This window comes from Motacilla alba, chromosome 19, assembly GCF_015832195.1.
Source record: "Motacilla alba alba isolate MOTALB_02 chromosome 19, Motacilla_alba_V1.0_pri, whole genome shotgun sequence".
NCBI lineage: Eukaryota > Metazoa > Chordata > Aves > Passeriformes > Motacillidae > Motacilla > Motacilla alba.
Window position 1 is genome coordinate 6,002,235 of NC_052034.1, and position 27,340 is coordinate 6,029,574.

General features: G+C 50.6%; 2 protein-coding genes across 2 annotated transcripts; one reads left to right on the forward strand and one right to left on the reverse strand.

Moving 5' to 3' along the window:
- Nucleotides 1-125: 125 nt before the first annotated feature.
- Nucleotides 126-11,485, reverse strand: STYXL1 (serine/threonine/tyrosine interacting like 1). Its single transcript, XM_038157794.1, has 9 exons — nt 11,273-11,485; nt 9,985-10,046; nt 9,388-9,535; nt 9,004-9,060; nt 7,988-8,133; nt 6,549-6,694; nt 5,422-5,516; nt 3,633-3,742; nt 126-880 (listed from the first exon to the last, which is right to left on the reverse strand). The coding sequence occupies exons 1-9, from the start codon at nt 11,373-11,375 to the stop codon at nt 749-751; spliced, it is 999 nt and encodes a 332-aa protein (XP_038013722.1). The 5' UTR covers nt 11,376-11,485; the 3' UTR covers nt 126-748.
- Nucleotides 11,486-11,509: 24 nt separating this feature from the next.
- Nucleotides 11,510-20,148, forward strand: MDH2 (malate dehydrogenase 2). The gene is made up of 9 exons (XM_038157795.1): nt 11,510-11,686; nt 13,695-13,863; nt 14,614-14,697; nt 15,651-15,760; nt 16,285-16,410; nt 17,040-17,117; nt 18,211-18,310; nt 18,737-18,888; nt 19,845-20,148. The coding sequence occupies exons 1-9, from the start codon at nt 11,627-11,629 to the stop codon at nt 19,974-19,976; spliced, it is 1,011 nt and encodes a 336-aa protein (XP_038013723.1). The 5' UTR covers nt 11,510-11,626; the 3' UTR covers nt 19,977-20,148.
- Nucleotides 20,149-27,340: the final 7,192 nt, after the last annotated feature.

Genomic DNA, 27,340 nt, shown 5'->3' on the forward strand with positions numbered 1-27,340 from the left:
CCGGGCTCGCTCCCGGCCCGGGCAGCTCTCCGGGCTCGCTCCCGGCCCTGGCCGCGCGTGTGGGAATGAGAAACCCACACCCACACCGCTGCGTCCCGAACACAGAGCGCTGCCAAGGCAGGGAGGGTTTTCTGTCGTGTTTTATTTTGTGATTCAAAGAACAGAATTGGGAGTGCTGTAAGAGGAAGGACGGTACTGATTTAGGTACTGGTTGAGGTTGCATGGGACAGCACTGAGGCTCTAAAATCACCACCTCTGCCCAGAGGTTTGGTTGTAGGGTTGGAAGGCAGCAAATGGGAAGGGTGGGCTTGTCAACAACCCAGGCAGCGAGGCTGTGAGAGGCCGTGGGGGCTGAGAAGGCATTCACAGGGCACAGGGACTTCTGAAACAGGGAAATTCTGTTGTCACCTCTCCGGGCTGGAAGTGGGCACTGTCAGACTCTACATTTACTATTCCAGACCATGGCTAACAAACCCCTACAGAGATAACCCTACTGACTGCCCCACAGCTGTGGTCATAATCCCCTTTGCTTACAGAAGAGTCGAGCTGTGTCTGATGATCCTGCAGGATCCCCAAACTTCCACCTCCTCCAGCACAGCTGAGTTCCCCAGGAAGCTCCAGATCTTGACCCAAAATGACATGGAGCTAGAGGAAAGCTTTCCCATTGCATTTGGGTCTTTTTTCACACAGCGTTCAGGTAACTTTCTCCCCAGGAAGGGGAAGTGGCTTTCCCCACGGGTGCTCTCTGTCAGTAATTTGGTTCAGACACGTCTGTGACTGGGTACCCATAGATCTGGGTCTCCCAGGCTGAGAGCTGTTCCACAAAGCCCCGGTGTGGCCTCATGTTCATTTTGCATTTCAGAAGGTATTTCCAAGCTCTCTGTAAACAGAAGGAAAGTGAAGAAGTGTTAGGAATTGCACAGAAAGTGACTCTTGGGGCATTTTTACAAAGCTGCTACGCTTCAGTCAACACAGCTTTGTATTTGCTCCCCGTGCTGGACAGCAAGAACCTGCAGAGAGGAGTTTGGTAGCAAAGTGGGGACAGGCTGGGTCCAGGTGTGACCTGGAGAAACCTGTCCCTTTCATGCTCTGCTCTCCTGGACACGAGGACAGCTCAGGCTGTTTTCACTACTGAGTGTTATTCTGCTCTGCTGGAGCGATGCAGTCCTGGATTTTCCACCCTAAAATGCTGTTCCTTCCACAGATGATGAGCAAAGCAGTGAAGTATCAGCCATAAAGGTTGTGAAAAATGGGCATTTTATGATTGGCTTTCCGCAAATATTAAAATGAATATTGTATGTGTTATGTTACAAAGTTATGCTGTATTAATTTTCTTAAGTAGTGTGTTAAATATAGTTTCAGGTTATAACATAATGTTAAAATAGAAACTATGCTATGTAAGATACTTTTTTTAAAGAAAGGACTCGCACCAGACAGCAGCCACAGGACACCTAAATCTTTCAGAGACAGAGAATTTATTGCTCCCTCATCAGCTGAAAACTAACTTCTTCCCACCTCGCTCAGCCATGAAGTCGCTGTCAGGATTAGAGGAAGAAGCTGATGCTGACCAGACAGAATCCTTTGTTTGAATGGAATTTATGCATCGTGTATGAGGGGTATGAATATGCAACAGGCTGTTGCTTTTAAGGGTTAATCCTCTGTTAACCTGGGTCCTTTTTCGGGCTTATTTTGCCCCAAAAAGGCACCCAGACCGTCTGTAACTCTCTGTGTTTATTGTCTCATATTGTCCTAATCTCAATTGTTCAAATTTTTATTACTCTAATTGTATTGCTATTTTTATAACCATTTTATTACTATAAAACTTTTAACATTTTAAAGCCAAGTGATTGGCATTTTTCACAAAGGTTATAAAGCAATGAAGGTTATCACGTTTTTGGATTGGTGTGCCCTGTTGTGGCAGAGCAGTTAAGACCTCTGTTATCCCACTGTATTAATTACAGCCATCTTAATTATTTGTTAGCTCCAAGTAATCACCTAGAAACTCTGACACACACAGGGCAGAGCCACCAGCATGACTCCAGCTCCATCCCTGGCTTTTCCTGTCAGTGCTCATCTTCCTGCTTGTAAAAGAGCTTGACCCCTGCACTTGGAGGGTTGCTTAAGGGAAATGAGACCAAAGGTCAGCAGATAGTGCTCCATTGGTTTGTTTTTCTAATCTTGCTGATTCTGCAGGCTCTGAGGCTGATATTCCAATATTTACTCCTCTGGGTTCACAGTGTGGGTGTCTCTGGTTCCCCTGGGCTCAACAGATTTACTCACATATTGCTCACTAATAGAATCAGGGGCTGCACATCCCAACTCTCCCTTGGTTTTGCCTTTTTGGAAGGATTTGCCTTTTTGGATTTCAAAGATCTTTGCCTGGATTGGCTGGAGGATCACACAGGAATCTGTTGCACTGCTTTTGTCTGCAAGAAACAAACTTGGCTGCCAGGATAATCCCTCAGGAAAGCTTTGCCCAGCCAACAGTGGGCAAGCACTGCCCTGTCAATGTTTTCTTTTTCTTTTTTTTTTTTTTTTGGCATTTAGTAAATGCTGAGACCAACCTGTTGATGCCAACTGAGGGGAATGGCAAGGCTCAGGCTTTGACTTTTGCACTGCCATTGGAAGCACACTCTGTGATTCAGTGAGCGAGTGGCTGTTATCAGCCTGCAGGAGCAATCACATCCCTGTTAGTGCAGGGACTGAACCCTGGCTGAGCCCTGCTGGCACCCTCAGCCTCTAATTACCCACTGGCACACAGCCATGGAGAGAGCCTTCCTCTTACATTGGACATGTTTGCACAAAATCAATCACCTTATCAGATACAGACCCAGCTTTGGTGAAGTTTGGATCAATCCCTTCAAGCTCCTGAGCTTTCCAAACAAGGGTGAGGCTTTTGAGGAGGGGCTGGGCAGCTGCCATGGGAACTCTCCTGCTCCCTGTTAGGAGGCACCAGGAGATGCTGCTGGTGTGTTGGATGCAAAGGGAGAAAGGCCTGGCACCAGGGGAGAGGCCACCAGGCTCTTGCACAGCCAGGCCATCCCCAGGCGTCCTTCACTAATTTCTTTCCTTATTCAGAGCTATGGAACAGCCTGTACTGGCCATCTGACCTGTTCATCCCCTTTGGGCAGGTATTATCCCATCGCAGACTTCTACCCAGGAGTGTCTGTGGGAGGGGATTGCCTCTGGAGGAATAAAAAAGGATTTTGGAAGGAGTAAGTGCTGAAGTCAATGGTAAATGAGAGCCCTGCAAGCACTGGGTTCTGGACTTCTCTAACACCATGGAATTAAGAGATGGGATTAACGGCAGTAGCTTCCACTCTTTCCCTCAAATCCAGGAGATAAATACCACGTTCTGTATCCACAGCTTTGCTTTTCTAGCCCTTTAGCTAAGGAGGAAAAACAAAAATATCACAAGTTCTAGAGTAAGGACTCACAGATCCAAAACCACACCTAATCCACCTCCTTAAGGGTCTAAAGAAGATGCAGTCTCAAATCACATAATCAGTTCCATCATCGGGTGGATATTGTGCATGAAATCACAGAGAATGTCTTGCTACCACAGTGATGGGGCTTCAGGAGGAGGTCTGAGGAGCAGAGGCAGTGTGTGTGGCACTGTGACAGTGACATACCTGCAGGGAGAAGCGGCAGGAGTGCATCAGATAGGCCATGGTGGCCGTGCTGCTCCGGCTGATCCCCAGGCTGGAGAACACCAGCACTGCTCCCACGTCCAGCTGAGCATCTGAGCAAGAAATGCCAATCACCAATTAGTGAGCTGGCAAATGGAGCTCCCCGTGGCAGAGTCAAGCACTCATGTGGTGACAGCTGACAGGGGGGCTGCAGCCTGAGAGACAGGAGCCCTCAGGAGCCCTGGCAGCAGCAGATGGGCACTGCCAGCTCCCATTTCTGTGAAAATCCACAGTTGAAACGTGGCCTTGAAGAGCAGCACCAATGACAATGACCAGTCAATGCTTCATTACACACCAGTGTCACCCTCACATCAGGGATCTGAGGAGAAGTGGTCTTTCATGACCTACCAGCTGTGGTCAGCCTCACAAACTCTCCCCAGACAGGTCTAAAGGTATTGAAATTTTATTTTGCCTGGAAGGTTGCATATTTAATTAATAATTTTAAATTCTTTCTCTCCATCTCTAGACAGAACGATATTTTTAAAATATCAGCAACTGAACTCCAGAATTCATAGAGCAAAACCTTTTCTTTTAGTGCTGTCAAGATGTTTTGTTTATTTATTTTTTTTTCCAAACACTAAGTCAGCAATTTTAAACTAATTTCTATTGTGAGATACAGTTCTATTTCTAGAATAGAATTTCTAGAATAGAATTTTTATTACTTCTACCCTAAGATCTGGGTAGAACTGGCCTCACTCCAACATCCACCTGGCATGAGGACATGCACACTCCTCTTGGAGCATGTGGAGAGCTTTAGTCTCGTGTTCTGGTTTGAGTAATCTGCTCTCCACTGCCAAATAAACAGTTCCACTATCAGGTAAACAGTGCAACACTTCCACAAGTGCAGCTAATAGGCTCTTGTGGTCTGGTTTGGGAACAGCCACAAATCATGTGTAATGTCAGAAGGAAACTTCTGAAATACTGGGGAGAAGCATGAGGCACAATGAAAGGCAAGTGAATGTCAACATTCAGGTGCAGCAAATAATGAAATTCAGTTCAGGACTACAAAATTATATCCTCAAATGTTGCTTATTTGTGTGCAGTTGTCATGTCTGATACTGTACTTGGATTAAGCTCTGTGGGGACAGGGTGGTCTTTTGCTTCTGGCTCTGTCCAGCACAGCTCAGCAGGGCCTTGGTCTGTGGCAGGTGTTATTTGATAAGCACAATAAAAGATAACAACATGGCTGGACAGCATCAGGATGGAGCTGCAGGAGCCTGAGCTGCAGGCACTGAGCTGCAGAGTGTGTTTTTTCTTGTCCTATCTGATGTAATCAGCTGAAGGCAGGTTCATGCTGTCCAACCTGAAAGTCTTCCTGGGCCCTACAGTGGGTCTGCACTGCAAATCACAAAGATTATCAATGCCTCGTGCTGAGCTCTCTAATGTGTGTCACACTCTGCTTCAAATAAAGCTCTGCTGGCTGAAGATTTGGGCTGGTGCGAGTCAAAGGAGTAAGAGGGAATCCTGTGAAGCCCTGGTAGATTCCCTGCTGCAAAGATCTGGGTGGAAAGCTCCCTGCTATCAGAGTGAGGTATCCTTTCAAGTGAGCAGGGACACCAGAGTCAGATGCCCTGTAAAATGTGCTCCCTGTCCATCAGGCTGGTTAGTGAGGCAGCTCTGGCATCCATCAGGGTGTGGGCTTGCTTACCCTCCTGCCTGGGCTTCCTGTCACTCCCATCTAATATCCCACAGTGAGCAAGGGCCCAGGAATTGCAGATCAGGATCCACTCACCTATGAAATGAGAAATGGTGGGGAAGGAAGAAAAAAGATCTGCTTCGAGTGAATCAGGAACAGATACATGGAGGGATTTACCTTCTTCTGCAAACCTGCAAAAAGAGCACACACACCACATGGAGCCGAGGAGCAGCCTTGACAAGATGTGTTTGTTGGAGGCAAGGTGATAATTTTGTTTGCTGTTACATTTGTGAGTTTTTAATCACTGTCATCATTAACATGATAAGGGATTTATTATGGTGAGGCACAGAGATGTTTGTAACCCAGAACCAGTTTAATCGCTGATTTTCCATTTCAATGGTATCAGTATTGATGCCTTAACCTACAGATAGATAACCTACAGAGAGATAAGTGAAAACAGAGGAACTGAGAGCAGATGTGCTTTCACAGAGTGTGTGTTGGCAGTTTTGTGGGGCCCCCCAGTTCCCTTCATGTGGTTTTCTATGGCAGCATCTCCTCCTTCCACAGGCTCAGAGGGGCAACAAATTGGTGAGGAATTTCCAAAATGTGGAAGCACATCATGCAGAGGGCACAGGAATATTACCCACAGTGCAGAGACATTCCTCTGGGGACAAAGGCATGAGAAATGTCTGCTGGTGCACATGTCCTGGGGTGGGTGGCTGGATTTGTTACTTTGTCTGGGTCACCACCTTGAGAAATGCCACTGGGTTTTTCACTGTGTGAAACTGCATTTCCAGCAAGTCCTGCAGACTGAGCTGTCTGGTCATGGACAGAGCAGGTAAGGAAGGAAGAACAAAAATGTGATATATTGCTGACTTAGCTTTTACACGGATATGTTGGTAAGATTTTGCTCTGAAAGCTATTTAGAGATACAGGTTTTTCCTGAAGAGTGGTGGTAGGTGATAGACTTGAAATACCAAGGGCTTCCCAGTCCTCCTCTTACCCAGTTCACCCGTGGCATGGTCAAGGGCTGCAGGACTGTGTTGCTGTTGTGCTAACTCTAGAGCAGAAATCAGAAAACTGAGCATGAAATGGCACTGGAACCTGCAGAGGTTTCCTTGGAAGGCCACAGGCACTGACTCCTCTGCCAATAAACTCTGTGTCACCTCATTTTTTCACATCACAGACACTGGTGAGGGTAAGCCTTGAACTATTTAACTTACAGTGTTACAGGCTGCTCAGAGACGTTGACCAGTGCCTTGATCCTCAGATCTTTCTGAATTTGTTTGTCACTGGCCTGCTTGAAATTGCCCATGTATAGCTTTGCAGGCAGTATTTCTACAGGGTATGGCTGGAAGGTGTCTAGCTCCTGCCAGAAAGAAACCACAGGCTCAGGTTAGAGAGTGTCTTTGCTCCCATTAGTCTGAAACAGAAGTCATGAGAAGAGTTGAACAGGCACTTAGTTGAACAGGCACTTAGTCAGCAGCCCATGACATATTTTAGTGTAATGATTCATTCAATCACCTGGATTTGCTGTATTTTGAAGTCTTTGCTAGTTTTACTGAGAATAATTAACAGCCTCACGGTTGTTGTGGCATTACTTGAAGCAAATCCCAGCTAAACAGGAGGTGGAATACATTCTTTCCATTGTCTGGAGGGGCTGCAGCAGGACGGATTCGTTTGATGTTCTCCCTGGTTACTGTTTGCAAGGCTAAATGAAATCATCTGCCACCTGCAGAGCTGCAGGTGCCCCGGAGTGGCACAGCACAAATCCACAGCTGCATCCTGTGTCGAGGAAAACACACGAGCAGCCAGCAGTGCCTCTCATCCCTAAGGGGATGTGCCTGGATACTGTTCCAGGAGCACAAAGGAGGAGTCTAACAATTTAAAGCTTCAACTGAGAGGCAAGGAGGTGCCTGTGTCCAGCTGAGTCTGAGCAGGAAGCTCAGCAGTGAATTGCCCTCCACAGGGCAGCACAAAGTGAATCGATTTCTCTCCTGTGCTGTAGCATCCCCAGGTTAGCACCTGCCCTGGGAACCAGATGGGAACAAAATACACCTTGGAATGAAATGCTCTGCTGTCCAGCACCTTCTTAACCTGCCCTGACTGTCCTAAATGTGCAGTGAAGGGTAATTGTTTCTCATAAGCTAAACAGATTGATGTTCATAGGTGAAACCAAGCAATCAGGACACTGTGTTTGAGTGGATGGCTGTTTTCTTCCCGGGCCTATCGAAACAAGGCACAAGCACTTGCTTTGTGACCCTTCCTGATGAAAAGACACGGATCACAGTGCTTGGTAGGAATTGTACTTCTGTTTGAAAACACTTGCTGTGTACTATGCCAGATAACCACGTGTGAGAGAGCAGCCTGCTTCCTGTCATCACTTGCTACTGTTTGTTCAGTTATCTGTACTCTCCATAGGCCAGTTTTGGGGTTATCAGGGGAACATTCCCAGCTTGTTTCCATGAATTTCCTTTCAGGCAATAGGAGAGGAAGAAGTGTGGCTGTAAAAGAATCAGTGGTGAGACTTGGAGCAAGCACAGTAACTCAAATTCATTTAATTCCTTTGTCTGGAATTACTGTGCTACCATCTAACCTGAATTCACCAGCCATCACCAGCTGAATATTAATGTCATCTGCTTGGAAATTAGTCTCATCTCACCTGGGGCATCCACAGTGTCTTGTGGCTCTTCAGGAAATGGTAACAAGCTGAAAAACGCCTGTAACCTCCCTTCAGGAGGAGCACGGGGTGACGGGTGAACTGCTCCAAGTTTCTGGCGTGGAGGAGGGCATCTCCTTCCTCAGCACCTAAAGAGACCAGAGAGCTGCTTGCCTGGGCAGGTCCAGTGTTTCCATCTGCCTCCCTGGCATCCACAGCAAATCCCTTTTCATTCCACCTAATCCTCTGGAGAAAACTTTGTTAAAAGCTCAACTTTTTCTTTACTTGTTGCTGCAGGTCACTTACAGGGGGTGCTGCTTTTCCCCTCTCATCCTCATCTTTTATTCCTCTCCTGGTTTCTCTTCTAGGACCAGATTTCTTTTCCTCTCCCCGTTTTTCTTTGGGAAACGCTTGTAAGAAGTTCCCATAACAGGGAAATTGCATTAATTTAAATGTAATAATCTTAGTTTTATGGAGGTCCTTTTCTTGAGTCTGCTTTAGGCAAGAGGGAAAAAAAGGAAGTGTCTTAATCAAATTCTTCACAAATGTTTTAAACACCCCCCTCAGTGAAGTAGATTATGAGAGATGGCTGCTCCTCTTCCCAAGGAATCCATCCTGCTTCCCTCTAGCTCTGTCTGCTTTAGAAAGCCAGCTCTGATTCTTCACACCTTCCCTCTCCTGCCTCACCACTGAGCATTTAGGAACCTGCTTGCTTTATTCATTCCCCTTACACCTCCACTATTTTTTTTCTTTAAAAAGTGATGTAAATCTTTGCTAAAACTCTGTAGCTTTTGTAAAGCTCAAACAAACAGAAGTGGTTCTGCTCACAGCAGAACTCCTTGCCAAAGGATGTGTGAAAGGCAAACACTTCCATGGTTCAAGGAAAACTGAACAATGCCATGGAAAAGTTTCCAGCACTTCACATTTCTTGGTGAAATCACCACCCCCACTGAAGGTAAATCTTTTTCAATATCGTGAAGTGAAAGCCTTTTGTGACCCTCAAAGAAGGAAGTACTCACTCTGGGAACACGTGGAATCTGAGCTGCTGATTTCAGTCTCTGAAGCAGAGCTGCTCCCTGAAAGGCAATTGTTGGACAAGCCAAATCTCAGGGAAATGTGCAAAAAAAGAGAACCCATTCCTCACATGAAACAAGGAGCTTCAGAGGATCACCCACAGATGGGAAACCAGGGCTGCCAGGATGCTTTGAAATAAAACCTGGATTTTTGAAGCCTGAGAACACAGGCTTCAAAAGAGAACACAACACAGTGAAAAAACAGAGGCAGGGCAGTTTTTCACACAAAACTGGGAACATTTACATCTCTTCCAACAAGCTCATAAAATGAAATGAGGAATGGGAAGAATATCCAGCAGTGAGGACTGGACTGACACGGGTCACACGTACCTGTTTCTTCCTCCTCCTCCTCCTCCTCCTCCTCCTTCTCCTGACAGTCAGTGGAGCCCAAAAAGCCAGTGTCGTGGTCATACACCACGCAGAATCTGACATAGGCCAGCTCCTCGGGGTTGGGGATCACATACTCCCCCGCAGGGCTCTACCAAAATCACAGAGCAATTCCATCAGGGGCACGGCTCCACTCTGCTGGCATCAACACTCCTGACACCTCGCAAGCTGCAACTCTCCAGCTACGCGTGGGGGTTGCAGCGTGGGTGGCACGGCACTGACAGCCCCGCTTAGGAGTCAGGGATGATGCAAATCCCGCCGATTGCTCCAGCGGCAGCGGCGCAGATGCCAGCGCCGGCCTTGTGAGGCAAGGCTGCGCCGTGTGAGCTCTTGAGCAATGCTTTCCCTGACACTCAGCGGCCCTGTGCCAATCCTTCGGGCTGCGGGAGCCACCTCTGCTTTGTGACAGAGTACATCCCCCCAGCGGCAGGGCCGGGCCAGGGCAGGGGCTGGGACATGTCCCGTGGCTTTCAAACCAGCTCGGGCTGCCTGCTGATTGCTAAATCCAGGGGGGGTTCACACAAACAGCAGTCCCCTCACCAGTTCAATCCTCTGGGCTGTGACAATGTGGCTGTCATCGAATTCAAGCTGAGAACGGGCATCTGGAAAAAAACCAAGCAAGACAGAGCAGTTGGCTTTTAAAGGTGGAATCCTCTTTGTGTTTGGTCAGTGGGAATTCAGGCATCACCCCAGAGATAGAGGTTTGGAAGTGTGCCACTTGGGAATATGGTTTGGGGGTGGTTTTAGTGTTGCAGGGTCAGCTGTTTGATGAACTTGAAGGTCTTTTCCAACTCTGATGATTCTATGATTTATTTTTTTAGAAACTGAGGCCTTCTGGTGTGGGTGTAACACTCCAGGGTTGATGTGAGTCCGTGTGTAACAGCAGTGATAGCCAGCAGTGTTAGTCCTGGCCCAAGTGTGCCCCTGCAGCATTCCCAGCCGTTCCCTGTGCTCTGCCCTGTGCCTGCTCTGCCCTGCCCAGCAGCTCTGCCTGTGCTGCTCCAGAGCTGGGGAGAGGGGCCCTGCAAAGACCCCAACCCCACTCCCAAACTGGAGCTGGGAGTCCCTGACCAAAACACCGAATGACATTGCAATGTCAGGCGCCCTTCTGTGGGTACTGGCACTATGCAGAATGGTGTGGCCATCAGGAATCTTTGTGTAATGGCTGAGAAATCCAGTCCAGTTCTGAAACCTCTGGGAGCAGCAGGGGAGGGACAGTGTGTATCCATGGGACTGATGCGAGCAGGGAGAGCTGAGCACGAGGAAAGCCAAAGCAGCACCAGCTCACAGCACCTGAAATGGGATGGGAGGAAGGCCCCAGAAATGGTGAGAAGTGTTGTGTGTGCTTTTCCTCACAAGCCCTGTTGGCTCAGGATATCTGGCTGCAGGCAGGGACAGGCAGGGGCAGGGGCAGGAACTGGGGCAGGCAGGGACAGGCAGGGGCAGGAACTGGGGCAGGAACTGGGGCAGGCAGGGACAGGCAGGGACAGGGACAGGCAGGGATGGGGCAGGCAGGGACAGGGACAGGGACAGGGGCAGGCGGGGATGGGGCAGGCAGGGACAGGGACAGGAGCAGGCAGGGACAGCAGCAGGGACAGGGGCAGGCAGGGATGGAGCAGGCAGGGACAGGGGCAGGCAGGGAGAGGAGCAGAGACAGGGGCAGGCAGGGACAGGAGCAGAGACAGGGGCAGGCAGGGACAAGGCAAGGCAGGGACAGGGACAGGGGCAGGCAGGGACTGGCAGGAACAGGACCAGGGACAGGGGCAGGCAGGGACAGGGGCAGGCAGGGACAGGGGCAGGCAGGGACAGGCCTGTGCCGCGGCCTCACCCAGCAGGCACAGGTAGTTGGGCTCCGTCAGCCGCGATCTCCACCGGTACTGGTTGATGATGTTGTAGAGGTGCCGGGGCTCGCAGAACATCACCCCCGCCATCCCCCATCCCCCACCCCCCCGGCTGTCGCCGACTATCGCGACACCGCGCTCCGCCCGCCCCGCCGCCGGCGACGCCCGCCGGTCTCCAAGGTTACCTCAGGCGGGATCTCGCGAGACTTGCCGCCCCTCCCTTCCCGCCGCGGGCGGCAGTCTCGCGAGAGCGGCGGGCGGGGCCGCGCAGGCGCCGCGCGGGCCCTGGAGGTCGTTGGAGTCACCGGAGCCGCCGCCGCCGCTCGCGCGCCGCGCCCGCCATGCTGTCCCGCCTCAGCGCCGCCGCCGCCCTGCGCCGCGGCATCGCCACCTCCGCGCAGGTACGGGCCCCGCGCTTCCCGCTCCGTCCTGGGGCCGCCGCGGAGGTCGGGGGGAAGCCGGGGAGGAGCCCCGGTGCTGCTCGGTGAGGGGGCTGTGGAGCACGGGCGCTGCCCGGTGAAGGGCTGCAGCGCGGGGGTGCAAGCCTGGTTGTTCTCCGTCCTGGGCCGGCGCTGGCCATAGTTCCTCCTCCGGGGCTGCGGGGCTCGGGTGGAACGCAGGCCCTCCGTGGGGGGTGCGGGGTCGGGGAGCAGCCCCGGGGCTCGTCGGCTGTGGAGCCTTGAGTGTGCTCGGTGAGGGACGGCGGGGCTCGGGTGGAGCCCGGAACCCTGCTCGGTGAGGGACGGCGGGGATCGAGGGGAGCCCTGAATGTGCTCGGTGAGGGACGGCGGGGCTCGAGGGCAGCCCGGGGAGGGAGGGCCCCATTCCTTGGCTGACGGGCTGCGGGCCCGGGAAGCAGCCCGCGGCCTTAGTGAGGAGACTGGAGCCCGGGAGCTCCGCAGTGAGCGGCTGCAGGGCTCCGGTGCAGCCTAGCTCGGAGAGGGGCTGGGCCGTGTGCCGGTGCCTCGGGCTGGGCCGTGTGCCGGTGCCTCGGGGGTCTCGGTGCCGGCTGTGCCCGGTGACAGCGCCGTGGCCCTGCGGGTCTCGGCCCGGCAGCTGCCGCCCTGCTCCAGCCGGGTGGCAATCCTGTATGAACTCCCTCTCTCTGATGGTGTGCAGAGGGCCACGGGTTTGCTGCTTCCTCACTCGAGTGCGAAAGTGCCCCTGCGTTCCGGAGGTGTCAAGAACTAAAGCTGGTGGTTGGTTTAGCAGTAATCCTTCGTGTGCCCAAATCCACCGTGCTGGCTCCAGACCACTCTGCTGTAGCTGCTCGGCTAGAGACTGACCTCTATCCACTGTTAGCAGGCCTGGTGGGGTGTAAAGGACTGATCATTTCGCCTATAAACATGTGCTGTGTAGGACAGCCTTGTCTAAGTCTTTTCAGGGAAACTGTATTTGTTAGTGAGGATTTGACCCCACCGTGTCAGCTCGGTCACAAATGGGGCTCAGCAGTGACTCATGCCAGACTTTGCTTCCTCTTAAAGAGTTTTATGCAAAACTGCGTTGGTTACAATAGCAAGAAAACTGAGCTGAGGTTAATGTGGCCCAGTTCTTGGGTAGATTATTTCCCGGAGCACAGCAATTAAGCTGTTCATGAAGGGACTTGGAGCTGTTATGGCTTTTATCTGGAAAGACTGTGATAAAGAATGGCTTTCGTAGCAGTAATTGCTCCTTACATCTCCACGGGAGTTTTTCATCACTTTGGCAGTGTCGCACTTTAAGGTTGTTCTGGCCCTGGAAGGAGCTTTCCTCTTGTGGAATGACACTTTGCACACAGGCATTTTTGAGAGAAATTGCACCCTGCCAGTCAGTACCTGAGTGAGGATAAAATCGGTCCACGGGGCAGCCAAGCAGAGTTGATTTTACTTGATTCTCAGCCATATGATCAAAGCTGGAAATTGTAGTCACCTAATGTTCTCAGTCCTCAATCTGCAGGTGCTATTTTGGATTTATATCAGGTCACATATATGCAGTGGTTATTACATTTCTCCATTAAATGTATTGATTTGCCAAATGGAAAGCATATTTTTTTTATACTGGCAAAGTAAACTAGAAAAACTACAGACCAGATTTGTTCTAAATCAGGCCTGGGCCCACAGGGTAGCAGGTGTTAGTCTCAGGCAGGGAGAAGGGTGATCCCTTGGGTTCCTTTGCCCTAGCCTTGCCTCCCTTTTGAGCTGCAGATCACAGGTAACCATTTTTTCCAACCTGTCCTCCCAATAAACCTCTGGGAGGCTGCTGCGAGGGTCATTTTCTGTAGGCTTAAACGATCAAGTTTGCACAGTGCTTGGTAAAAAAATGAGAAGCAGAACTAAAAGTAAAGAAAGAGTGGTGAAATCCCCAAGGTCGCTGCTGGGGGGGTGAGTGCCAGAGCTGCTCCACAACGTGTTTGCCGTCTGTTTTGCACAGAACAATGCCAAGGTGGCCGTGCTGGGGGCCTCGGGGGGCATCGGGCAGCCCCTGTCCCTGCTGCTGAAGAACAGCCCCCTGGTGAGCAAGCTCAGCCTCTACGACATCGCTCACACCCCAGGCGTGGCCGCCGACCTCAGCCACATCGAGACCAAAGCCAACGTCAAAGGTACCTGGGAATGGCCTCACCTCCAAAGGGATCCTCCCACGGGGGTGCCTCTGACCCTGAGGGCCCACTGCTTGTGAGGGGAGACCTTTACCCACTGATCCTGAAGCCCAGGATCGATTTAAGTAGCTTTTTCCTCAAGCAGTGAATGATTAATTAAGGTTTAGCTGATTAGATTGACGTGTATGGAGATAAATATGGGCTGCGGTTGCACTGTTGAAGGGAAATTTGTGACATCTGGCAGGAAACAGGCAGTGAAATCATCTGAGAGTGTTGAATATAAAAGTTTGACTAGAAATAGGTTTAACACTCCCTGGGTGAATTCCATGTGCTTATTTTATCTTGTATTCTGATGGGATTGAAACTTAATCTGCTCATCTTTCTTTTATCTGAATGAAGATCACCAAAAGGTGACATTTTACATGAGTGTGCCAATCTGCAGTTCTTTGGGGCACTGACTCTAGTGCCAAGGCTTTTGGAGAGTAAATACACATAGCAGGAGGAACTGAGAGTTTGGAAAACAGCTGAATGTGAGATTCTCACCACTCTCGTTCTGTAAGTTTTGAAACAAGGATAAAACATCCAATGGGATCCATCCATGATTGTGTTTCTTTGCTTTTCAGCATTAAGTCTAAATTGAAGGTTAAATTAAAAAAAAAATACTTGGATGCCTCTGGGCATGATTTTATACTTCAAAGTGTCAGCTGTTTAATAGCTGTCAGAAGCATAATGCCTGAATCTCTTCCATTTCAGGCTTCATGGGACCTGAGCAGTTGCCAGAATGTCTGAAGGGCTGTGATGTTGTTGTTATTCCAGCAGGAGTCCCGAGAAAACCAGGTAGGTTCTCTTTGTTGGCAAGCCCCAGGGCTGCTTTGAGGGGGATCTCTGCAGTTCTGCTGCTCTGAGCTCTGTCTCTAGGGGTGTAAATGGTCTGTTCATGCTCCTGCCCCAGAGCTCCTGGTGCTATCAGGCAGCTCATCCAGCCTCTCTTACACTCTCCCTTCTGAAACGAGCTACATTGATTTCTGGAGTTCCTGCTTGGGCCTGAGCTGCAAAGGCTTTTCATGCAAGTGATCCTAAATCTCCCTGAGTGGTTCTTGTCCCAGAGCAAAGCTCAAGGAATAAAAGCTTTGTTTCATTTCTCAGCAGAAGAGAAATAGTCCATTTTGTTTTGTGTCAATTGTACAGCAACTTCTTGGGGCATCTCCAAATAAATCTGTTAAACCTTCCTAGAATCTTTCTGACCTGCTCCATTTCCACTCTATTTTCCAATATCCTATTAGGAACTTAACAAAATTCTAGACTTTAATGCCTAGCTCTTCCTAAATCTTCATTTTTCATGGTTAAAGCCATTGCTGCAATAGCATTGGGGGTGGCGCTTACCCAACCAGCAATATTTTGCACACAGCAGTTCTCATTTACACTGTAGCTGTGGAAGTGACTTAGAGAGGGAGGAGAATTCCTCTTGGGAGCAGTTGTGCTGCTCTGAGCAGCACTGGTGTGGGTGGGGTGGTCGCAGTGCCCTTCAGGCAGCCTCAGTGAGGAGGGGTCTGACAATGGCCACTTGGGCTGGGGGCTCCTGGCCAGGGCTGATCTCTGCATTGCTGAGAGGAGTTACCTGTGCAGCCAGCTCCTTACTGCAGCTGCAGAATTTGTTAATGATCCGTGAAACCAGAAGCTGATGTGTGTCTGTGCAGAGCAGAATATTGGGTTTTGATTGTTTTGATTGCATTTCCTGCCTGTGATGCTAACTGTGGGTGACTTAGAATCCTGCCCTGGCTGTGTTTTAGGTATGACCCGTGATGACCTGTTCAACACCAATGCCAGCATTGTTGCCTCTTTGACAACTGCCTGTGCAAAGCACTGTCCAGAAGCCATGATCTGCATTATTTCTAACCCAGTAAGTGTTTTCTGGAGACCTTGGAATGTAGAGGAGAAACCTCACCAAATTCCAGACACTAGAGTATACCAAATATTGGAGTAATCCAAATTCCTGCTAATTTTGACCAGTATGTTTAAAGTCTGCAGTGTATTTGCAGAAAAGCCTGGTTCTGCTAACCCATTTTTCTTGGCTATTTTTAATTCAGAGAAAACTTGGGTGTAAAAGTGCTTAACATCTCTGAGTCTGTGTGACTGGTTATAATGCAAGCTGCTGTATTAGCTGGGATAAAAGCCTTAGCTCACTAAGGGAGGAGCCTTTGTAATGGGAATGAACAAATTTATTGTCTTAATGGTTATTTAAAATTAATGATTTTTATTCCAGCCTGACTGGAAATTGCTCTTCAATTCAGGCATTAAAGTAATTGGCCACAGTTGATTCCAAATTGGAAGTATAGTTCAGGTTGTTAATTGGCCTGTTAAGTTCGTGCATTGGCTTCTTTATTAAACTGCTTTTAATCAGTGTTTGCCTCTTCTTGCTTGTAGGTAAATTCAACCATCCCAATAACTTCAGAAGTCTTCAAGAAGCACGGTGTGTATAATCCCAACAAAATCTTTGGTGTTACAACACTGGACATCGTCAGAGCGAATACTTTTGTGGCTGAACTAAAGGCAGGTCATGGTTAACGTACAGGGGGAGGGATACTGTCTGCTTTGATCCTCAGATCTGTAAAGAAGTTTTCTAAAATCACTGCAGAGAGCCAAAGGAGCTCAGATTTCTGTGCAGCTAGAGGCAAAGGCAATGATTCTATGTCTCCCTTATTTAGAGGAGCCTGAAGATAAGGTTTCTTGCAAAATGTGGTTCAAGAGACTTTGACCTTTCCTTTTCATAGCCGTGCCCTGCAAGTGAGCTACGTGTTGGCCTTAATTCCCCTGGCATTCCCAGCCCTGCCATGCAACCAGAGGAGAGGGTTGAGCTGTGGTGTGTGTTTGGAGTCAGACTCCGTGCTGTGTGTCACAGGATACTCTGCAGAGTATCAGGAGCTGTAACAGGTTACTGCTCTGAATAGCCCTGGTGGTGTTTATGCTGTGCTGCTCTTTACCCAGCCCTGCAGTGATAATATCCTGTAACTGTATGAAGTGATCAGAGTGACCCAGAGTTCTGCTCTGTAGATGTGGCTTTGTCCCTTTGTCTGGAGCTCCTGCCCTGTGTGTCCTGATATCCAGGGCAGAGAGTGAAGTCACTCGTTTTTCTTGCCCGTGTGTGCTTCAGGAGCTGGAAAGTTTTGTGTTTCCTTTAGGGCTTGGATCCAGCTCGAGTAACTGTTCCGGTTATTGGTGGCCATGCTGGGAAGACCATCATCCCTCTGATCTCTCAGGTGAGTCAGGGTGACAGCTGTGTGTGGCAGCACGGGTTAGGGTTGATACAGAGTTGCTTTGTGATGGCAGGAAATGTGCTAGGATAGAGCACCGAGAGTCTTCCCTGCTCTCATGGCTGCTTTCCTTCTGGCATGGGGTGCAGGATGAGGTGGAAGGCAACAGCCTAAATCTGGATCCCTCTGGGCAGTATAAACAGTTCCACCTTTTCTCTGAAGGAGTTTGGGATAAGAGCTGAGGGGTAGTGTGGGTGTTCAGGTGTCCTGGCACTGTTTGTGACAGGTATCTCATGACAGGAGAAAAATTGAATTGATTTTGCTGCGATGGACTGGAAACCCCTCTTGAAGCTGAAGCACTAAAGGCACAGATCAGGCTGTGCAGGGAGGCCTGTTCCAGCCATGACTGGCACTCTGGCCCTTCAGCCAGGCTGAAATGCAGTTCAGAAGCAGGTGCAGTCCCATGGGGAGATGCTGGGATGTGGCCAAGGAGCAGTCTGTAACAAAGGGGGGAAAGCAGTGCTTTAAGTGGGGAATAAAGTATCCTTTACGGAAGGATTTCCTTGGGAATAAGAGCAAGGGCTTTGGAGCAGCTGAATGCTGAGAGGTGCTTTAGTTAAACAGTCCATTGGGACAGACACAACTGTGCTTAAGCTGCTGGTGTAGCTGTAACTGAAGGTTCAGTGAATTCCTAAATACTGCTGGGAAACTGGATCTTCCATAAGGCTCGACTTCCATAATGCCACGGTGACCCAAATATTTACAAGAAGACTTTCTGAAATTCCTAATGCTTGGAGCATGTCTGTAGTGCACAGAGCTCCACAGTAGTGAGGAGCCATGGCAAGCCCTGGTGTGGCTGTGCAGCTGTGGTTTGTCCCTGAGGAAGCTGGGCATGGCTGTTCCTGTTCTGGGCCATGCAGTAACCCCAGCTCTGACTTCTACAGTTGGTCAGTGTCACACAAGCTGTGAGCTGGGGAAACCCATTTTGCCCAGTTGAGAATTATTGATAACAACTGCAGCAGTACAAAAAATATAGTGTGTTTTATGCTGAATCTGGAGGGGTTCTGGTATTGGTAGTAACTTCTTTTTCCCCATCCAGTGCACACCAAAAGTGGAGTTTCCTCAGGATCAGCTGGAGAAGCTTACAGCAAGAATTCAAGAAGCTGGGACTGAAGTTGTCCAAGCTAAAGCAGGAGCAGGTGGGTCCTTGAGTAAAGCTCCCAAGTAATTCTTGTTGACTGTCTGTAGGGCTGCAGTCCTCTGCAGTTTAATCTTATTTACAAGTTATGAACTGCTGGTTGTCAATCCCACTGCTCTGCTCTGTCAGCTGCTGCCTGCTGTGCTTCTAGAAACAGCTCAGTATGTGAGACTAAATATTAACTGATCCCACACCACCTATGGCTTTAGAAGAATCTTCTCTGTCAAATTAAGCTGTTTATTTAACAAATCTGGTCAATTAGATACATGTAGCTGGCCAAAAGCTTCTGCTTTATCTAACTGGCCCTGAGCTTGAAGTCAGTGACACTGCATTATTACTAACAACACACTGGTATGGAAACCTTTGATGCTAAAGGAAGTATCAGATTTCAGCGTGATCTGTTCTGAAAGTGGTTTAACTCTTCCAGGATCTGCCACCTTGTCTATGGCCTACGCTGGTGCTCGGTTTGTGTTCTCCCTGTTGGAGGCCATGAGTGGAAAGCAGGGGGTTGTTGAATGTGCCTTTGTTCGATCAGATGTGACAGAGGTCCCCTACTTCTCTACACCTCTGCAGCTGGGGGTATGTACCTTACATCACGAGCCTTATAAACAGCAGCTACTGCTTGTGTCACGTGGGTTTTACTCAGTGGATTCAGTTTAGTGCCTGCTGTTGCTGGGGTTAACAGCTGAGTGTGCCTTTAAGAGTCTGCAGTATTTGGGTGTGGTGCTTAGGCACATAGCCCAGCTTGACAAGGATGCTGCTGCTTTTATCTGCTCCTAGACTGCGGGTCACTGAGTAACCAGAGGTTCAGACTTGGCTTAAGAGGTCACATTGGCCTCAAGTCAGGCCTGTTTACTCTGGGCTTTCATATGATTAACCAGAGTCAGCAATCCTGTCTCCTCAGCTTCATCTGCCACAAGCAAATCCCCAGAAACTGAGGCACGCGGGGAGCTACAGCATGGATTAGGATTAATAGCTTGCTTTCAGGACCTGTGCTGAACTCTCAAAGGAGTGTTCCTTTTGTCACCCATACCCTGGGGGAGTGGAAAACAGAGATGCTGCAGCCCTGTCATGGCTGTTGGGATGCAAAGGGTGGTGTTTGCTGTCTTAGGGGCAGGCTGGTGGGGGGATGGAAGCAGAGGGATATTAAGAGGGAATGTAGACATCTTGAAAACCTGGCAGTGCCACTCTGGGGCGGTTTGAGATGGCAAGCAAAGGACATACACCAGAGGAGGTCCTCTTGCCAGATGGCAGCTGTGGAGTTAGGAAGGATCAGTTGGTGTCAGTCTCCTCTTGAAGGAGCTGCTGGGTTGGCTTCTGGTTTCACCCATGTGAATGAGAAGTTTGTGAGGGCTCTAGAAGTTGCCACAGATAGTAAGAGGCTTCTTTCCAGGAAGCACAGGGTTGGCAGACTAGAGATGACACAGGTGCCAGGCTGGGTCTCTGTCTCAGCTGGATAATACTTAGTCAGAGCTGTTAAGCTACTCTTTAGGTCATTCAATGAATGGTTAATCCTTAAATCCTCTTTCCCTCAGAAAAAAGGAATTGAGAAGAACCTAGGCCTTGGCAAGCTCTCCCCCTTTGAAGAGAAGATGGTTGCTGCGGCCATGTCTGAGCTGAAGGGCTCTATTAAGAAAGGAGAGGAATTTGCAAAGAACTTCAAGTGAAGACTTGACAACGGGGAGGAATTAACTTCCTTAATTTATTAAGGCATCATGTCACTTTTCGACTTCTGATTCAAAGCTCATGCTTTGGTTGAAGTCTGTCTGTATTAGCTTGATGCTTGTTGCCAGTGCAGTCTAATCATCAATAAAACAGCCTCATTTTTTCAGTGTACCATGTGGAGGTGTCCTGATGTGCTTGTCCTTTGGAAGGTGGAGGCTGTAGGTCTCTGAGAGGTGATTGGTTTCAGCAGGGATGAAATAGCCTTGGGAAGGGGGTGAACTGATTACTCCCAGCTCTGCTGCTGCCTGGGTTTGGGCTCCTTGTCCAGCACAGCCTCTGGGAACCAGGTGTGACCAGTACAGGATGGGTGTAGGGGCTGCACAAGGGATAACTGAGTGAAATTATGTAAAAGATGTTTTCTCAGGAGGTGGCATTACCTCTACTACCTCATGTTACCTTAATCTCTTATGTAATTTGATTTTAAAGGAGTTAGTGAAAGAGCACAGCGTTTGAAACGTCAGTCCTGCACTAAGACAGTAATTAAACTGCTGAGAACGACTTCTTTCTAGTTAGGAACAAAAGCCTTGATTTAGCATCTCCATAAATTTCTCTTACATTCATCCTCTTGTGAATATAAAAATAAATGTCTGCAAGAAGATGGTGATGACGAGTTCTGTTGCTGACTTCTTTGAAGGTAAGCTTTAATGAAGGAAGCTATTAATTCACTCTTCCTCCGTGCTCTGCGCCGCTTACGCTGTTGCTTTGAATTGCTCTCATCCGTGTAGGTTGAATTCTAAGTTGAACAGACTTCATTTTGATGAGTGAAGGAAAAGCCAAAGCCCAGCACCTCTGGAGGAACTGAGGTGAATGTTGGTTTGAGCCAGAGAACATGGGGTAGTTGCTTACAAGAAAGACACCCAAAAGTCACAGATACTCTTTGGTCACTTCCTTTTATCTTCCTCCCACGTGTATCTTTTTTCTGAGCTCCCTTAACCAGATTTTATTTTTTAATTTTAATTAGTTCATCATTCTGAACCAGATCACACAGTTGTGACTGTTGTAGATGCATGGAGAATGAAGTGCCTGGTTCTTTTCCTGCCCTGTGGAAGATGTGGGCAAGAGGACAGCAAGCACAGTCCTTGTCACTCCTCTGCAGAAATCCAGCGTGTTAAAAGCTTGGTTTCTTTACAGGAATAGTAATGAAATAGAAGCGTTGGCAGTCATTACTCAGCAGGCTTGGAACAAAGTAATTATTAGGTGGTATTAATAGAATTAAAGATGGTGTTGGAGGGGGGCAGGGGAGGATGTCGGAACTGGAGGACACTGAGGAGGAGTGACAGGCCAGACCTGGTAAATGTGGCAGAGGCTGTTCCAAACAGTAAATGGAATGCATGGGGCAGACTATTCTAACTGGGTGTAGGGGTCTTGTCGGCAACTTCAAACCCAAAAAAGGCATCACAGAGTGTTACAAACGGTGTGTGTGCACCTGCAGAGGTGTGTGTCCTGTCTGGGTGCCCAGGTGGTCCAGGGGCACTGCTCCACGAGCTGCAGGGAAGGCCTTGCCTTGCAGGACAGGAACACACATTTGTTCCAGTCCTGCTATTTTTAATACAGCAGATAGAGCAGATTTCTGAGCGCTGGAGACTCTTCAGAACTTGAGGTTCATCGTGTGGCTTTAGGTTATTCAATCTTTTCTTGTGTCAGCAGTCCAAACCCAGCAAAGTCTGGGGGAATTGCATGGACAAGCAGAAAGCTTTGCTTGTACCAGTAGGGACTCAGGGGCAGCATGGGCAAGTGGAGCTGAGGTGGAAGAGGATTATGTCTCAGCACCTGCTGACTTTTAGGTTCTCCAAGGTCTCCTTCAAATCTCCTGAATGTTAACAAAGTCCTGCACTGTTTGGATTTAGTGGTTGTTTCTTCTTCTCCCCAATCCCATGCTGCATTTTTGGAGTTGCAGCTATTCCCTGTGCTGGGAATCTGCTCCCTTTTGGGAAAGGAGAGACCCTTTTGTGGCTTTCTGCCATGAAGTCAGAGGCCAGAAGGACACTGGCTAAAGGTGAGAAATGGACTTGTGCCAGTGCTCCCTGCTTGGTCACTGCTGTCCCTGTGGCTGAGCAGTGCTGTGCTGGGTAACAGTCCCTCTGAGGACTGGAGATGGTTTGTCAAGGTGTGGGTCATGCCACCCCTTCTGTCTGAGCAGATTCCCTGGAGGAAGAAGGGATGTGGGGCATAGCCCTCTCTGGGAGGAGTAGGAGTCAGCTGGGTCTACCCAGATAAGCCAACCCTCTGTCCTGGAAGTTGTTTCCTGGTGCTGTGTCTCTGAGACATGAGACCTCCGTCCTCTCTCCTCTGAGTTCTGCAGCTGGGCTGCCCTGCTGAGTCACAGCACTCATTCCAGTGCTGGCAGCCTTTGTGTTAACCTCCTGTGGAGGTGGGTGACCAGGTCTGGAGGAGGTGAAAAAACCTGCCCTGTGCAGATCTCTTGGGTTTCATCCTTTTTACTAAGCAGACTTTTGCCTTGATGGTCTCTAAGCACCTCTTCCCCTGCAGCATCATTTCTGCACGTGGAGCTGCCACCTCCTTGGGCAGCCCAGCCCTGCACCGGAGCACAGATGTCAAGATAGAGAGGAGATGTGTGTGGAGAGTAATAAATAAAGATTCTCCAGATGGCCATATGTCAGGTCACTCGAGCCCACCTGCTGCCCCTGTGCTGCTGCAGCAGCGTGTTAAATGCAGGAAAGGATAGAACAAGGAGGAAAGCAAATGCTGAGTGGTGTAACTCACACCTCATCCTGGTCATCCTTGTCCTGGGGGGCTTCAGGTGGGATGACCACAGGAGCAGGCTGGCAGGCCTGTGTCTGTTATTCCTGGGAAATCTGTTTTCCCTTCCTGGCTCTGCAAGGGCTGGTGCTTTGGTGTGGGGGTACAGACCTCCCACTCGAGGCCCAGCTCACCCTGGGGGCTCTGGGAGCTGCCAGCAGCCCCTTTCCTTGGGGTAAGGCTGGTACAGCTGCAGCAGGCGTGGCTGAGCCCGAGGACAATCCATGGCATTTTGGTGATATTTAGGAGAAGCAGAAGAAAGAACAACAGTGTAGTGCAGCTTCTGCCTTGCCAAAGCTGGCTGCCTCCCAGTTCCAGCAAAAGAGCAAGACTGGAGGGGCTGGAGGTACTTCAGAAAGGTGCTGGGTAACTATTGCCCTCTCTCAGGAGCCCTCCTCCAAAATTCACAATCTCCAGTGCTTTCTCCACACAGAAGCTGCCAGGACAGGGAGCTGTTGCTGCCCTTTCCCTCCCTGGGCAGCCCAGCATGTGCACCACCAACCTGGGGTACCCTGTGCTCAGCCTCACGTCACTGGGGCTGGCAGTCCAGAGCAGGCACGGCATCCTCTGCCCAGGAATGGGGAAAGGAGAGGTGGAAATACACCTCGAGGTTGGCTGGGTGTAGCTGGGGGCACAGGCACATCTCCCCCACTGCCAGTTCAGCTTCCCCTTTTCCTCACAGGGCAAGGGCAAAGGGTTTTAATGCGAGCAGGAGCATCACAAACCATCTGAGCTGCGGATTTGTCTTTGCAGAGCTCTCCCCCTCCCCTGGCTCTCCCTCCTGGCCACAGGCAGTGTGAAATCACCACCTTTGCATTCCCTGCTCCTGGTTCACTGCAATGCCCGAGAGCTCCCACTTCCCTCCTGGGTGCCTCAGAGCAGAGCTGGAGAGCAGCACCGAGGCAGGAGGGTTTGTTTGCATTTACAGGGAAACCTGTTAATAAAGGAGACCAAAGGGACTGCTCTTTTCCTGGCGGTGGGAACAGATGGCTGGATAACGCAGTGCAATTAATATGCAGGGAGTCCTGCCGGGGCAGGGATTTGATTGCCTGTTAGGAGAGGTTAGCACGCTCAAGCTGAGCTCTGCCACCACACCGCCCGTCCCTGGCACCTGCTGCCTGCAGGGACCCTGTGGGGACACTGGGACAGCTTGGATGGGGTCACAGATGAGAGTGTGGGCACCGGATATGAGGCAGGATGCAGCTGGGGACTCTGGGACAGTGGCAGGTCTCTGCTTCTGCCATGCTGGGTGATGCTCTGGGAGGGTTTGCAAAAGCAAAGGATGGCTCTGGTGATGAATGACTGCTCAGAGGTACTTCCAGGCTGGAAGGGCAGCTCTGGCTTGTGTTCTTTCCTCCTGGACTTGTTACCTCTGGGTAAGGAGGTGCCAAGGAGAGTAGCAGGCAGGAGTTCCTGGATGAGCTGAGGGAGATGGGCACAGGAGGTGGGCACCTTGCTGCAGCACAGCATGGGTACACAACAATTCCCAGGGCTTCAAAGAGTGACCCAATAAATCCACAGGGAAGAAAAACCCCTGCCAAGGCCTGGGAGGGTTAGGGAACCCTGGGGAAGCAGGAAACCCAGCAAACCCACCCCAGCAGTGAGCTGGGCCACGTGGCCACACGGTCAAGCCCAAATCGATGGGAGCCTCCAGCCGCCGAGCTGCGATCGAGCGAACCAAGGTCACCCTGGGCACGTGCGGGGCTGTCCCCATGCCCTGTCCCCATCCTACCCTGCTCTCTCACAGGATTGCAGTGCCCCAGCCCCTTCCCCTTCATACCTTTGCTTTTCCCCCCCATTTTCTGGTATTTTCTTGCCCCCCCTGCCTGGTGGAGGTTGTTGAGCGCCATGAAAGGCAGCGCCAGGCTTTGATCAGGGGCTCCTGCCTGTGCCGTGCCAGCAGCGGCTCCCGCGCCGCTCCCGGCCGCCCTTTCTTCTGCGTCAGGAGGAGGCTGCTGGAGATGTCGAACCTCAGCGCAAATCCTCACAATTAGGCCTGTTCTGCTGCCTGCCTCGTTTGATCTCCTTTAATTATTTATCGCCTTTTCTCTCTCCTCTTTCCTAAATCCTCGGTTTCTTTCAAGTGATGATTTCCCTCCTCTCCCCCCAGCCGTGGCTGCCTCTGCCTGTTTGCCTGCAATTACCGACCCTTCTGCTCCTTCCATCTCCCCCCTTTTGTTCTCCACCAGATCACTCCTTCTCGCCGCTCTCATGGCTTCACCTTGCCCGCCTGCCCGGCGGCTTTTTCTCCCTGCTTTTCTTGAATTTTTCCTACCTGGCTGGCTATTGCCTCTCTCCATCCCGTTCCAGGTGTGGTTCTGGCTGTGTTTGCTGCCCGTGCCAGGGATCCTGCACCCTGGGCTGGGTGTGCTCCATCTCCCGCTGCTGTTCTCCTGGGCTACTGGTCAAACCCTGCAGTGGTCCTGCCACAAAGCCCTGGCTCCTGGCCAAAACCAGGAAGCCCCATGGAGCTCCTGTCCTTGCCGTGCCAGGGTCTCCCTGTGCTGCTTTTTCATCCTTCATTTCTTTGTTTCCCAGGACCTGATGCATTATTCAGCGCTGCGGACGCTGCGGGGTGTTGGGAAGATAATGGTGCTGCAAAGGGCACGGGCTCACCCTGGCCATGCTGGATTCTCTCTCACGGGCTGATTTTCCCCTCCAGCATTAAACCAGGAATAGTCCTGACCATGCAGGAGGTTCCTCCTAGGAGGTGACATCTGCTGTCAGCCCTGGGGGGACATGACAGGGACAAGGGTAGGAGCAGGGGGAGGCAGCAGTGGCCCTGGCAGTGCTCCAGGGGCTGCACCTCCCAAATTTTTTAATAGAGTTTAATAAAGACACAGGTCCAACACATGGCCCCTCGTTTCTGTAGTCCTGACATGGATGGTAGATGCAGGATGCAGGTTTTGCTCAGCAGATGTAGCAAACCACCCCAAACGGTTGTTCAACCCTTGTGGAAAGAGGATGCTTGTGCCCTCCAACCCTGTTTGCATCTGGGCGCTGTGAACGCCCAGCTGGACCTGTCCCCATGGCTTGCTGCCACCTCAGCCTGGGCACAGGGACGGGGAGGAAGGTGGGGGATGGAGGGATGGAGGGCTGGTGTTGCTGGCAACATTTTGGTTCCTGGGTCTGTCCTCCCTCAGGAAACAACATCACTCACCTGCCACCAGTTGTGGAGACATTTCCACCAGGACAGGCCTCTCCAGCCTTGGCTGCCCCCAGGAAAGCTCCCCTTAGACCCCATCTTTGCTTCCCATCCCTGTCTCTGCAGAAACTCCCTGCCCAAATCCTGCTCCGGGGCCGAATCCCCCATGGAGTGATGGCCAGGTGCTTTTGGTGGTCTCTGCCTGGGAGGCTGCAGGCAGATTCAGGAGGGAGCTGTGGTCACAGGGGATGCAGAGCCCAGGCAGTGCAGGGGAAACTGAGCCGGGGTGGGACCAGGTGTCCCCAGCCAGGTGTGTTTGGTGTCCCTGGCAGAGCAGCTGGGGTGAATCCAGCGTGTTTTCAGAAGTTAAACCCTGGTCATGACCACACTGGGCAGTTTTGAGGTGGTTTAGGGGAAGTTTGGGAGCTTTTCCCCCTTCTCTGGTTTCACCATTTCCTGTCTGCCGAGGAGGGCAAGCGCTCGGCATCACTGAAGGAAATGAAAATTAATTATGGGCTCATTAACACGGACTCATTACCTGAGCTGCAGCACTGGGGAGTGTCCCCGTTGGGGACCCAACATCTCCCAGATCAGCACAGCCCCTCAGCCATCCCAAAGCCCCCCCACCCGCCAGGCTGGAGGTGTTCCAGGTGCTCCCAGGCAGTGCTGGAGAATCAGCTGGGAACTGGGCAGGGCTGGGGACACTGGGCTTGCACTGGGGGACCACTGGGGGCATCGTGGGGAGGAGGTAAAGGGTGGGATGGAATTCAGGGTGGAACATGGGATGGGATACAGGGTGGGGTATGGGATGGTTTAGGATGGGATATGGAATGGGATGGGATACAGGGAGGGGGAGCTCTGTGGAAGGATGGGGGGCTCTGTGCAGTACAGGAGAGCTGTGGAGGGATCAAAGAGGCTTTAGAAGGACTGGGGGCTCTGTGTAAGGATGAAGGGGGGTCTGTGTAAGGACAGGGATCTATGGAATGAAAGGGGTCTGTGGAAGGATGATGGGAGTCTGTGGAAGGACCGGGGGTTCTATGGAGGTACAGGGATCTATGGAAGGACAGGAGTCTGTGGAAGAACAGGGCTCTGTGTAAGGACCGGGCTCTGTGTGAGGATGACGGGGGTCTGTGTGAGGATGATAAGGGTCTGTGTAAGGGTGATGGGGGTCTATGGAAGTACAGGGATCTATGGAATGGCAGGGCTCTGTAAGGACAGGGCTCTGTATAAGGACGGGGTTCTGTGTAAGTACAGGGCTCTGTGTAAGGGTGACAGGGGTCTATGGAAGTACAGGGATCCATGGAATCTCGGGCTCTGTGTAAGGACGGGGGTCCATGGAAGTGCAGGGATCCACGGAAGTGCAGGGATCCATGGAATCTCGGGCTCTGTGTACGGACGGGG